We start from the raw sequence: 14,178 nt of genomic DNA, 5'->3' as shown, positions 1-14,178 counted from the left end.
CTCTTTGTTTCGAATACGTACAGTTTTATGACTTTTAAGGATTGTAAACGAATGTTTCTTTCGTACATTTTGAGGGAGTAAAAAACGGATTTCAGCAATCAAACATTCGGGCACTGTGTAATTTTTTTCGGACAAAAAGGACACCGACGACCGACGCGGTGAAATAAGGGGCATTATTACTGTAAGGTATGATGCTATTTATACGCCAACATATTTGTAGTTGTCTTTTTTGAGGTTTCCATGTCTCAGCAAACTTAGTGCGACCACTTGCAAAGTGCACGGCTTGCTCTAATTAGCAATATTTTATATCAAGGCCGGGGAAAAGTGTCGACATAAAAAAGACTTGGTGGCTTTGCTGTTCTGAATGATGTAACAAAATGACCTCTGTGTTAGGTATCACGTGCCCGTTTGTTGACGAATCTGAAAACTTTGACTTTGAAAAGAGTGGGAAAGGTTCATTCTCGCCTGACTACACATTGTGAAAAAGAATGTGGAAAAACATACACAGAAAGTCAAGAGAACGATAATTATACTCGGAGAAAACTATGTTTTGTAATCCGGCTTTTTATTCAGCAGAATTTTATTCCAATCGAAAGCAGCCCCAATATACGAAGGTGGCCGTTATCCACGATGATATTAATGTCTACTTAACTCTACATTTAAATGATTTATGTCCCTTTAAGAGCTTTTGCCTGACTGAAGCTTTTATGTCGTATCTAAGCTTGAGGTTTAGGAACTTTCTCAACAAAGATTCGGGAAACTGCATTCCAACCTGTGGAGGCATCAGCATTTCCATATCCATTACAATTGCCGACCCAGAATCCCACGCGCACCCTTCCCTTGTGAATGTTGTTGCAGTGCCCTTCAATATGGCGGACGCGATGAGTATTTTGACCCGCCAAAGCTAAGTATACAACACCATCAATAGGAAGGGGAGCCGAGCATTCAGCACCGTTGAAAGTGAAGTACCAGCGTTTACAACAACCCGAGCAGGTTGCAACTCGAAGAGTACCCGTCCAGGCCACATGAAGAGCTGTATCAGAGAAGTTCTTGGTGAACACGCAATCCTGTGTAATAAAAATCGTCTTATATCAAATGTATGAGCGGCCATAAAAGTAGAGATAATTTCAGCTCTCAGAAGTCGGTAATAAATCACTATAATATTTTGCGCTAAGATAGTCATGCAAAGCATTTGGAAAAAATGAAATTCCAGAAAAGATAAACATAAAGGATCACTAAATAAACCCTGAAGTGTAAGTTTTAGCAACAACACATCCCTCTAAATTTCAAGGAAGGTCGGAATCAAAGATTTTACCTGGAATAGTTTTCCTTTTCTCTCTGTGGCAAATACTCAATTGTTTGATCTATCGAATATTATTAATTCAAATGAAGAATTTAATTCTCCTAAGCAGATTAAAACATCTGTTTACTTCACGAGAAATGTCCTCTTCCAGGAAATGGCGAGCACATGTGTTTTACACGTTAAAACTGAACTTTCTTGAGCGCCTGTTTACCAACGATATAGACTTGTCTTCCCTGCGATCAAAAAAACAGTTTGATTCTAATCATAATCAGGTCATTATCTTTGCCATCGTTCACGTTCCATGCGCATTCCATCCAGTTCTTAATGACGTTAGCATGACGTCAATACTTTTAAGGCCTAATGTCACTCTTAAGAGTTTATTACCTTTGGAACAAAATGTTATTAGATTTAGGACTTCATTACAAAGAAAGAGAGTAGTGCTTGAATGCGAAAGCCAAACACTAGAAGCTAAATATTTTGAGCAAGAGCCGATACAGTGTAGATTTGATTTTAGTGGTGTACTACATTTCGCCTGGCCAAACCAGCCTTCTTCAGGTACAATCACAGGGAGCCCACAAAATCTGTTTGTGTAGCCGATTGTTATTTTATCGTAAATGTACTGGATTTACCGTTTGCTTCACCTATAGCGATATATCGTTAACTATGTATGTAAATCAATGATAAATAAACGTTGAATTACCTTACCTGTGGTTTATATTCGTCCTTTTACCTCAAAAGCGGTTTTTTGAGCGATTTTGAATGAATTTGAGTTCGCTGTTGACTGTTTCATATATAAGAAGGACAAGGGAGGAATCCTTGTTTTGAAAGGGTTCCAGCGCCAGAGCGATTTTTCCCCCCAAAAATCGCATCGCTCCGCCTTCAAACTACGCAGCATAAAGGTCAAAAGATTCACGATTCTTCTCGTACCTTCCAATCGAAAATCCATCCAAACTGCCCGGAGCTAGCCCTCAAAGAAAATCAAAATCCCACAGTATTCGAGCGACCGAAATGCGTAGCAAGATCCATACGTGCCAGCCACAAACATTGTCTAACGTCGTCCAATCAGAAAGGGGCAATCAACGGGACGGTTTGTGGCTGGCACGTATGGATCTTGCTACGCATTTCGGTCGCTCGAATACTGTGGGATTTTGATTTTCTTCGCGGGCTAGCTCCGGGCCGTTTGGATGGATTTTCGATTGGAAGGTACGAGAAGAATTGTGAATCTTTTGACCTTTATGCTGCGAAGTTTGAAAGCGGAGCAATGCGATTTTGGGGGGAAAAATCGCTCCGGCGCTGGAAACCCTTTCAAAACAAGGATTCCTCCTTTGTCCTTCTTATACATGTATATGGAACAGTCAACGGCGAACTCAAGTTCATTCAAAATCGCTCAAAAAACCGCTTTTGAGGTAAAAGGACGGATATAAACCACAGGTAAGGTAATTCAACGTTTATTTATCATTGATTTACGTACATAGTTAACGATATATCGATATAGGTGAAGCAAACGGTAAATCCAGTACATTTACTATAAAATAACAATCGGGTACACAAACAGATTGTGTGGGCTCCCCTGTGGTACAATGAGATTTTACATTGGATTGCTTCTATGTACATATAATTATATAGTAAATGGATGATGACGTAATACTGGAACAATGGGATAAAGTATGGTAGTTACAACAAAGTGAATTCAAATACTAAGAGTAACGGAAAAATAACGAAAATGACTGTAAATAATAAACTGCAATTTAATACGTTTCTTCGTGGATATTAAGACCGTTGGGATCAATTATCCTGCCTTTTGAAATTAAAAAGAGCTTCCCTGGCCTTACGGATCGAGTCTCTGTTGGAAAATATTTTTTCGATAGGAATTAATTGCATGTCCTTAGAAATGTTGTGGGGAGAGGAGAGGAAATGTTCTGCGACTGTAGTAGGTTTGGATTTGGTGTTAGCGTTATCTAAAGTGCGGCGGTTGTTATTAAAACGGTCTTTTAAACGTTGTTAGGTTTCACCTATGTACTGTAGATGGCATCTGTTACATTGAATCATTACCTAAACAGAATGTACACTGACGACCTCATTGACGAGAAGACAAAACAATACCTCATATAACCTAACGTAAAACCAGGACGTTTTTACATCCTTCCCAAAGTACACAAGCCCGGTAACCCAGTACGCCCCATTGTTTCATCTAATCGTCATCCCACTGAACGCATATCTCATTTTGTTGACCACCATCTTCAACCTCTTGTCCACAAGCTACCATCTTGTGTTAAACACACTAATGATTTTCTCAATAAACTCCTTACCATTGGCAAATTTCCCTCTAATTCATTATAAGTAACACTTGACGTCTCATCTTTATACACCAATATTCCACATAATGAAGGTATATTAATGCTTGTGATAATTTTTTACCCACTGATCCTCACAGCACCATCATCCCTACTGGCACTATTTGCGACCTCATCCGCGTGATTCTCACCTTTTAATGATAGCCGATACCTTCAAATAGACCGCACAGCTATGGGCACTAAAATAGTCCACTCTTTTGCTAACCTTTTCCTTGAGTATTTCGAAAAAAATGCTTTAAGGACGCCTCATTTCAATCCCCATACTTGGTTGAGATACATCGATGACATTTTTATGATCTGGACTGAAAGTCCCAAAAACCTAAAAATTTTCATCGACTATCTCATGGTTCATAGCATTCAGACACCCTACCATAAAATTCACCAGCTCACACTCTCCGACCAATGTTGCTTTCCTTAACGTTAACGTTTCACTTACTAGGGACGGAAGCATAAATACCGACCTATATATACACGAAACCTACGGACAAACACCAAAATTTACTTTATTCTTTTTGTCATCCTCTACACACAAAAAACCATCCCTTTTAGCCTAGCACTCCGCCTACGACGAATTTGTTCTACCGACGAAACGTTCAAGATTCGCACTAGTGAACTAACGCATACGTATACCCTATGAAACGAGGTTACAAACGCGACTTTGTTACTAAACAAATACAACGCTCCGCTGATATTTCCAGCATACATACCCTACAACCTAAACAGATGAACAAACCTGGACGCATACCTTTCATAACGACCTATAATCCATCACTTCCTTCCATCTACAACGTAATAAAAAAACACTACAATCTACTTCTCTCCTCTGACCGCTGCAAAAATGCTTTCCTGTACATCTACCTGTTGTGGCTTTCAGACGCTCCCCTAACCTTCGAGGCGTGCTGGTAACAGCTAAACTGTCCCCTAATGTAACCCATTCTAATTCCGTTCTTCCTCTCGGTTCTTTTCGCTTAAAAACAGTGGCAAAAACTGCGCTACCTGTCCTCACATTTCCATAAACTAACCAACTACACATTCTTCTCTACTGGCGAAACACGCTCTATTAATTCCCACAAAACTTGCGAAACTAAAAACCTTATCAACATGATTCAATGTAACATATGACATCTACAGTACATAGGAGAAACTAAACGAAGTTTAAAAGACCGTTTTAATGAACACCGCCGCACTTTAGATAACGCTAACACCAAATCCAAACCTACTACAGTCGCAGAACATTTCCTCTCCTCTCCCCACAAAATTTCTAAGGACATGCAATTAATTCCTATCGAAAAAATATTTTCCAACAGAGACTCGATCCGTAAGGCCAGGGAAGCTCTTTTTAATTTCAAAAGGCAGGATAATTGATCCCAACGGTCTTAATATCCACGACGAAACGTATCAGATTTCTTAGTATTTGAATTTCAATTTGTTGTAACGACCATATTTTATCACATTTTTCCAGTATTACGTCAAAATCCATTTACCATATATATGTACATAGAAGCAATCCAATGTAAAATCTCATTGTACTTGAAGAAGGCTGGTTTGGCCAGCCGAAATATAGTACACCACTAAAATCAAATCTACGTTGTATCGGCTGTTCCTCAAAATATGTAGCTTCTCAACTTGCAATTACGCCGATCAGCTCAAGCCACTGATCCAACGCACACCGACGGGAAGATTGTCCACGGTTGCTTGCTTCAAAACTCTCAAACACTAAAGCCTGCTTACAGACTAATGGTTTGTGTATTCCGTTGCTCAGCTCACCTTAATCAGGCCATGATCTCTGGTATCGTCAAAGTTTTTCCAGGCGCACTCCTTCCAGTTCTTGAAAGGCATCACACCTGAAGCTCCACTTGCCTCAGTCTCTCCTCTCTCTCCTTTTTGACCTGGAGGACCCTGGACACCAGCCGCTCCAGTTTGTCCCTGATCCCCTTTTAACCCGTCACGGCCGTCCCGTCCATCGCGGCCTGGGAATCCTGGGGATCCAGGCTTGCCATGCATACCGGGAATACCACAGCGGCAAATCGACGAGACTTGCTGGATCGGAAAGCAAACAAAACTTACTGATATCTTTATCTATCTGATTGATTACTCTTAAAATTGTAAGCACATTAGCTTGATGTTACAGCTGAAGAAACCTTTCCCTTTAAGAATAAAATACAAACCGCGGTGATAAACATTTTTAGAAGAATGCAGTTTATATTAACTTGATGTGTGTGTACTGAATAAAAGAAACATTGTACGTATATCCAAGACCTAAAGCCCCCCACAAATTCAAACCTTAACAGTTAGGAGTTTTTTTCTGTTAGCTTTATTGGGTACTCCTCTTATAATATATAATATACACACGAAACGACGAAAAGCAAATAAATAAGAAAGAAAAAAAAAAAAAAGAAAGAAGCAAAACCCAAAAGGGAGAAGTGCAACGGGACTAACGTCCCATGCGATGCACCACTCCTAGAATAAGACCAAAATTAAAATGAGATAAATACCCAAACATTTGTTTGAAAAAAATCAAGAGTGGCATGGGAACGTAGGGACTCGCGTGCACGTGCAGGGGTAATTGATTTCATTGAATTTGTGGACAAAACGTTAAAACGGCAGTAGACGAGGGAAAACTTGTTGGGGGTGCTAGCTTACCAACATAGTTCCATAGTTTAAAGGAAACCTCCATTAAAACAGAAAAATAACTTTAAACCACAGAATATAATGTTTTCAATTAAAATTTTTCAAACTTTTTCCAATGAAAGCGTTTGTATCTGAATGAAACGAATTTCAAAAACATTTACTTTGGCTTTCAAACTTCCTGGGCGCTGCCATCTTGAATTATTGTGACGTGCGTGGTTATCCTATTGTTCTGACACAACGAGCGTTTGTTCGGAAACAATAGGGCAACCACGACGCGTCACAATTATTCGAGATGACCGCACCCGGGAAATTTGAAAGCAAAAGCAAGCGTTTTTGAAATTCATTTTTTTCGGGTACAAAAGCCTTAATTGGAAAAGGTTTGAACAATTTGGATTCTAAACGTTATGTTCTGTGATTTAAAGTTGTCTTCTTGTTTTAGTGGAGGTTCCCTTTTAAATAAACTATTCTTTTAAAGTACGGCCCGTGAAGTAGATGTTTTGCAAAGAGGAGTGCGTAGATTAAAGGACTTTTAGTACTTTGTCTTGTACGACTGTAACAAACAAAAGATACGTAGTTCAGGACATCTAAATCAGTACTACAGTAAAGGCATTTATAAAAAAAAAGACCAAGTCTTTGAGTTCGCGATCTAGAGAAAGTGTGCATGGCTGTGTGACGTCGCCAAAACATTTATTGTAGTGCACTGGGAAAGCTTCAGGATTTTAACACGATGAGAACGAAGGCGAGAGGGAACGCACGATATACTGAACTTGCTGTTATCCGAACTATTCCTTTTTTATTGGCTAGTTTTCAGAGAATGCCCGCGCCCCATACTCCAGCTGAGAAACTTAAATTGGCATTTAATTCAGCTATGACAAGCCTTGAGATAAAATGACATAATGTTTGTTTTTATTTCATTCAAAATGGTTTAGTTGGTGTAATTATTCGCTTACGTTGTCATTGCAAGACGGGCCACCAGTATTGTTATTCCCCGCTGCAAAACTCTTATACGAAAGTGACATGAAAAGTAGGGTCAGCAAGATCCAAGACATTTTGATGAGAATAGAGGTTATTTCTTCTGTCTGATATTCTGTGGAAAAGAGAAAATTGAAGTAAGATCCAAATAGACTTTTTGCATTACCCGCATCTGCAATGGTTGCAATAATTTCAATTTTCCCATGTTTTTTTCCCTTTGAGAGTATAGCGATATAGTGTTATGTAAAAAAAAAACGAAAAAAAAAAGGAAATGCTTTGTTTATTGTGGAAGTGCACTTAGCCATCAAGCTGTTCACAGACACACCATTTTTAATAACCTAAAAGAAACAATTCAAACTTAACAGAAACATGATTAACAACTCCAACTGGCAGCAGGCTATAGGTATCCATCCCCGCCAAAATTCAAACTTGTTGTTTTTAAGCCCAAACCTTAAGTAGACCTTCATGTACCGGACCAAAGTGGTAGAAGACAAAAGAACCAATTCAATGTTATTCTGCTTAGGCGTTGTTGATTAGGTATTGTTATGTCCTCTTTGTTCTTTTGTTTATTCCATTTGGCAACTCAAACATTCAATACGTCATTGTTTGTCTGAATTTAACAACTGCGAGTTTAAATTGCAAGAGAGAATGCTTAAATTGAAGGATTGGACTTAAGGACGTTCGCGCGAAAATTTTTCAACATTGATTTTTTTCTGAAACTTTTACCACTGTAAGATGATGAGTTAGTTATTTTAGAAATGTAAAAAAAATGGGGGGTCACCGACTTCGTTTTGGAGAGAACATGCCCGGAAAAACACCCAAAATGTGACAAAATCGGGCTTCGTTAGCGAATAAGGCCAGTGTCTGTAAACCCAAATATATTGCAATTAAATCTTTGAAGTGAAATCTTCCCTGCCAAATATTGTTTAAGTGGACTTATTAAGTGAATTTAGTCAACTGGTGAGGTTCCTTAAAGATCAAGTTCGCATTTAGCGACCACAGTTTCACGCGCCTTGCAGCCGCAAGATGGCAGGATTTGATGTCCCGTGAGCAGAAATCTTGAATTTTTTTTAACTTCCCACGTTGATTTTTTGTTCATTTTTGGACAACGTGGAGATAATTGTAAATAAAATCCGTTTCTGGAAAGAAAAATAGAGGTCACCGAACGTCCAAGACCGTTAAATCCAGGCAAAGCTATAGCAATGGCCTGTTGCCCTATCATTTCTCATTTTATTACTTAGCGCGCGCGTTCATGTATGACGTGGCGTGTGCATTTGCGTGCGCAGTAAGGATGCGCAGAAACAATTGGCGCGAACGTCCTTAAGAACAACAAGTTTGAATTTTGTTGAGGATGGATACCCATAGGAGGCAATCAGTAGACTATTTACAAGGCGTGGTAGAGTTGAACCTGGAACAACCGGAATCAAATCAACACCAGAGGTTAGAACGGGATTTGAACCCGGGGCAGCCCGCATGCAAACCCGACGCCTTAACCACTGGACCATGCAACCTCCGCTAAATGGAATGACATACAGAAATAATTTTTTCCAACTTTCATTCCCTAATTCCCTAATTCCCTAATTCAATATCACGCAAGTATTCTTGATCATTTCAGCATTCACCTGCTATGTAACTTGAACTTGCAACTAACCAGATCCTAGCTGGTTGAGGATATTTCAGTTGGCAGAGAAAGTCTAGCACAAAATTACAGTAATGGGATCGAATCCGCATTCAAGGCCTGGATGCATTTTTTCAAGCTTGCTTGCAACTGCTTCTGGTTCTGATCTAACATTAACAAGACGCCTATAAGGACGTATCCGTGGGATGCGCAAAAACAGTCAACACAAATTGTCCAGTTACAGTGAACTTCAGCTAAGGGTAAGCTTGGGAGAATGGCGAGAGATTACCAGAAAGATAAATCTGTAATTTAATTTGAAGTTGTTTGTTGTAAAAACTCTTATTATTAATGTTACGAAATTTGTGAATGCAAACAACGAAGCCCTATTGGGGGTTATCAGGATACGGGATATTTAGATAACAAATTATAGGGGTACGGGATATTTGGGAGGGGGGAGGGGAGAATTGACGAGATACGGGATATTTTAACAAAAAGGCACGCAGGCACGCATTGCGTACGTGTCGTAGTCCAATAACTTGACAGTGTTTTTTTCCATAACTGTCAACTGAGCTGAGTTTTGTTTTCCGGCCCAGGAGATTCAAGTTGTCTTTGCGTAACATGTAGCCCTAATAAAGGGTTTATAGTCTTTCCGAAAGTGCAATTTATTTATCCTAGGGCACGCTGCAATGTGCATTTTACACTTAAGAAGTCATGACCTTCAGTTGCGAATTCAAGTTGTATCCCGAAAGAGATCGATGAAATGATTTTGAGACAAAACAACAAATGAAGGAAGATCATCACAGTTAACTAGTGAAAACCTTAAACAGTTGCAAGTAAGCTTAAAAATCCCTTGAACGGGATTCGATCCCATGACCGAGCTAATGTGCTGCACTTGCTCTTTTAACTGAAATATGCTGCAAGCTGGTCAATTGCATCATCACAGGGTTTGGTTTGTTTCTGCATGCATAGGCTGCATTTTCATCTGAGCGTCTGGCCAGCTTTAAAGATTTCTAGTGAAATATTGATCATCGCAGCGAAAGAAGTTAAAGCCTGAAAAGTTCACGCTTGAATGGGATTCGAACCCGACCTGTGCGATACTAGAGCAGCACTCTACCAGTTAAGCTATCAAGCCATCTGGGAGGTGTTCATTATCGGAGTTCATATTGAACCTGTAGAAGATACAGCTATTAACTTAAAAGCTTTAAGTTAATATACCAAAAAAAAAAAAAAACATTTCTTCTGGCATATACTGTTAAGGACGGTGCCTAGCACTGTTATTGCGCATACGTTCTGCGCATCTCGAGATACTCGGGTTTCCTATCGGTGATGCTCACTAATACAGTGACATTTTTGCGCAGTTTAAGACTATCCGGAGAAAGTAGATCTTAGTAAGTACTCTTGTTATCCAAAAAGAAAATTGGGTGTAACCATGCATTTTTGAGAGATAATTGAACTTCAATTTGAGAAAGAAGGCCATACATTGCTTCGTATTTTAAAGCTTTTTGCAAATATTATTCATTAATTATCGTGGAAAAATACGTGGTTACCCCCAATTTTCCTTTTGGATTTCAATGGCACTTGTTAAGATCTTCATTTCCTGCATAATCGTAAATTGTGGCAAAAAAAAAAAACCTTTGAATTAATAGGCGCCGTCCTATCAAAGGCTTTCAAATGTGTGTTTATTTTTTTAATCTGACAAATAAGCCATATATATTGAAAGACGTATGGACGAAGAAATTGCGCAATCTCTCGCCAACAATGAAAGAATACGATCAGTTTTCGACAGGAAGTCAGCTGATTTCAGGTATAATCATTGATCGAGGAGTAAAAGCTCCTAAAGCACAACTTGTAGTGAAAATGAATGTAAACTGGAGTAGATTTGCTGTCTGAACATCAAAGCACGCGCGGTGCTTGTGTTTGATCAGGTGTTACACGCTAGCAGCGGGATACGGACACCACTTCTGTCTGACGTAATCGAAAACCTTTGCAGGGTTCTTAATCTGGCAGCAACGCGCATGCACCGTTTATTTTTAGGTTAATTTTATCAAGTGTCTGACTCTCACAAGAGCCTAGCTTGTCGGTTAGTCATAAGTCTTACATGTTAAATCATGATCCTTCGCATTAGGAAAACGATAAATTGCAGTTTCGGTAGCCCACGAGAATTATCCACGTGATACTTCCCTTACGTTATGCAAACACTATCGATTCCTTGCTTCTGAAGGAAACGACAAGCAAGGCTGTTTCGAGAAAAAGACGATGTTATAACTGAGGTGAGTTAGAGCTCCTTAGGAACACTCAAAAACAAGAAATACAAAACGTCATACCTGAGACTACCTGTGAGTGTACTTTTCCTTAATTTTCGTACCTTCTCAATCAAGCAAATCACTGTAGAAGATCCGACGCCCACGAACAACTCAGAAGAGTGAGTTGGGTTCAGCCTTTCCTAGCATTAAAATACATCAGTATGACTGAGTCCAATGGACTTTGGACAAGAAACATTCTTTGAGTATTTAACGAGTTCACTCCCCTGAGATCAAAGTCCCAGCGCCTACAAACAACAATTCATAAAAGCCAGTTGAGTTCAGCGAGTCTCTTAGCATAAAAATAGATAAGTATGAAGAAACAAGGATGGACTTCAAACAAGAAACATTCATAACAAGTTAACACTCTTGACACGGAAGTAAATGTACTACGAAAAACAAAGGGAAATACCAAACTTCACGCCTACTGTGCTCTGTAGGCACATATTTTTGACAACGATATACCAGAGGTGGTGCAAAATGAACGATTGTGTTTCCCGTTGGAATGGATTTACAAAAAAGAAAAACCTTTTTTGGCAAATTAAAAGTAGTTAGTGGGCGATATGTGGCATTGTAAAGTCCAAGCTCCATGGAAAAATAGACGCTGTAAATCCCGGAAAAGCTGTAAGAAGATTAAACAAAAGTTCGCGGCAATGGATAATTTTTGAGAATGAGAAATGACAAAAGTTGATTGTATTTCAAACATCAGAATTCGAGACCGAGTTAACTTTCAAGATACTTGTCCACAAGTTTTATTTTCAGTGCTCACATATTTTCCATTCTTGTTCCCAGATGCTGTCGTTTCTCTTAGGCGGCGGGGCCTTCGCACGAGAAAGAAAACGATGGGATCTGGGAACGAGAATGATCCATTCTATTCCTCTGAATTAACGGTTATCGTTAGTTCCTTATTTGCTCAGAATTTACTATAAACTACTGTCCTATTCCCATAATGCAATATGTTTTTTTTTTTGGGGGGGGGGGAGGGTGGGTGTTTACATAAAAGCAATACAAGTTAATTACACTTGGGATTCTATCATGCTTCAGTGAAATGGATATCCATTGTTTGTGGGATTTGCGAAAATAGCGAATTATCGTTAATTTAGAAGTTTGCAAGCTGATCAGAATGTGGATTAAAGGAAATGATTATTTTATTTTAAACGACAACCCGAGTGTATGGATATAGGACTCGAACCTGGAATTTTTGAATGACATGTCACCTAACCACTTGACCACCACACCACCAGCTGCTCAGGGACAATATTTTAACACTATTTGATAATGCTGTATTATCACTGGGCAACAAAGTATAGTTAATACTGCAAAAGGTCTGTTACCAAATTTCACGACAAAGCTAAACATTTTAAAATCAAAACTTACGCCTGACGCCTAATTAATCTAGCTTAGGCCTAATTACTCTTCAGCAATGATATTCTATGGGAGACTTAAATATTTTTGAAAGCGTGGTGTCTTGATCTTCAGTGTTGAAGCGGAAGGAAGCAGTTCTCATTGAGTTGAAACTCTGGGTTCAGATCCAATCCACTGATATGATTTTGTTTTCCTTATTTATTTTTCTCTTCTACGACAAGTCCTGGGGCACAGTGTCCTAAATGGATGATAATAGTAAATTCAAAGCAAATTAGGAATTAAAGATAATCGTTAGTTTGGGTAAGAGATCATCAAATAAGGAGGGGAGCCGAGCAATGATTCAGCCGAGTATTCAGCACCGTTAAAAGTGAAGAACCAGCGTTTACAGCATTTCGTGCAGCCATAAACTCGGACAGTATATACCAGCCCAGGCCATACGAAAAGCTGTATCAAAGAATTTCTTGGTGAACACGCAATCTTGTGGAATAAAATCAATTGTATTATAAATGTATGAGCCGCCATAAAAGTAAAGACACTTAAACGTTTCTAAGGAGATAATTTCAACATCCCAGAAGTCGAAACTGGATCATCATCATCGTCGTCGTTGTTGTCGTCGTAGAGACCTTTAAATCGGAGGACGAGGACGACTAGGCCTAGGAGTACGAGTTTTCCCTATTGAGCATGTGCATAAATATTAGAAATATTAGAACTTTGGCAGCTTTTAGGACAATGATACGTAAAAAGGATATGACATCAATTCTTGAAGGATGTGGGAGGGAATGCCGCTTATGCTGCTGTTAACTGGACGTGCGCATATTTACTTATTTATCTTAGCGTCCGAGCTCACATACGCATTTAGTTTTACATTTTAATATACAACTAGTTCTATTGTGTAAAAGTGTATTTAGCTTGGGTTTTTTATGTGTTTTATATATGTTTTATAGTAGTAATTATTCTAATTTAATGATGTAATTTGTTTTAATTTAATGACGTAATTTGTTTTAAAGGTGTCCCCAATTAGTGCCTTGTGGCGCTAGAACGATTAGACACGTCATGATAAAGGTTATGCATGCATGTATGTATAAGGTTTAGAGGCCGACATTTTTTTAAGTGCGCATGCTCAGTATAGAAAACTCATACTCGTAGTCGTCCTCGTCCCCCGATTTAAGGGTCCCTAATGTCATTATCATTATCATTAGAACAGTTTTCAATTGAGCGTCGAAAGTAATTAGCGAATTGTTTTGGTTTTGCATTGCTTCACTCAGTGATTGGTTCAAAGTTCTTCCCCCACTTTTTCAACCAATCAGAAGTGAAACCAAAACCAATTGTGGCTTGCGCGTGCATATTTTCCCGCGCTTTGTATCGATTACGTGTAATTACGTCGAGTTTTGATTGGTTTACTGGATTGTCTCCGTCCTTTTTGATTGGCCAAAGTAATTACTTTGGTTTTGGTTATACGAAACTCGCTCTATTGATGTCACTAATTTAATGAAAAAAGACCTCCCAGAAAAGATAAATATAAGGGATACAATATGAACATTACAATGTAAGTTTTAGCAAAAGTGATCCGTTTAAATTTTAAGCCAGCTGTAAAATGCTTCTTTTTTTACCTCAAATAGTTTCCCTTTCCTTCCG

At 38.9% G+C, this 14,178-nt stretch overlaps 1 protein-coding gene across 1 annotated transcript; it reads right to left on the bottom strand.

The window, feature by feature from the left end:
• Positions 1-548: 548 nt before the first annotated feature.
• On the bottom strand, positions 549-11,276 carry LOC138059456 (collagen triple helix repeat-containing protein 1-like). The gene is made up of 4 exons (XM_068905075.1): positions 11,203-11,276; positions 7,239-7,375; positions 5,425-5,697; positions 549-1,067 (listed from the first exon to the last, which is right to left on the bottom strand). Exons 2-4 carry the CDS (start codon positions 7,335-7,337, stop codon positions 717-719), a joined length of 723 nt encoding a protein of 240 aa, XP_068761176.1. The 5' UTR covers positions 7,338-7,375; positions 11,203-11,276; the 3' UTR covers positions 549-716.
• Between the last annotated feature and the right edge of the window lie 2,902 nt (positions 11,277-14,178).

This window comes from Montipora capricornis, chromosome 8 (genome assembly GCF_036669925.1).
Source record: "Montipora capricornis isolate CH-2021 chromosome 8, ASM3666992v2, whole genome shotgun sequence".
NCBI lineage: Eukaryota > Metazoa > Cnidaria > Anthozoa > Scleractinia > Acroporidae > Montipora > Montipora capricornis.
The sequence above is the reverse complement of the archived record's forward strand: the minus strand, read 5'-3'. Positions and strand labels throughout refer to the sequence as shown.

Bases quoted from the DNA above. Each gene is read 5' to 3' on its own strand.
- LOC138059456 (XM_068905075.1), bottom strand. From the start codon at position 7,337: ATGTCTTGGATCTTGCTGACCCTACTTTTCATGTCACTTTCGTATAAG. The intron at 5,698-7,238 runs GTAAGCGAATAA...TTTCCGATCCAG, and splicing joins GCCCGTCTTGCAATGACAAC to CAAGTCTCGTCGATTTGCCG. The intron at 1,068-5,424 runs GTGAGCTGAGCA...TTTATTACACAG, and splicing joins GAGATCATGGCCTGATTAAG to GATTGCGTGTTCACCAAGAA.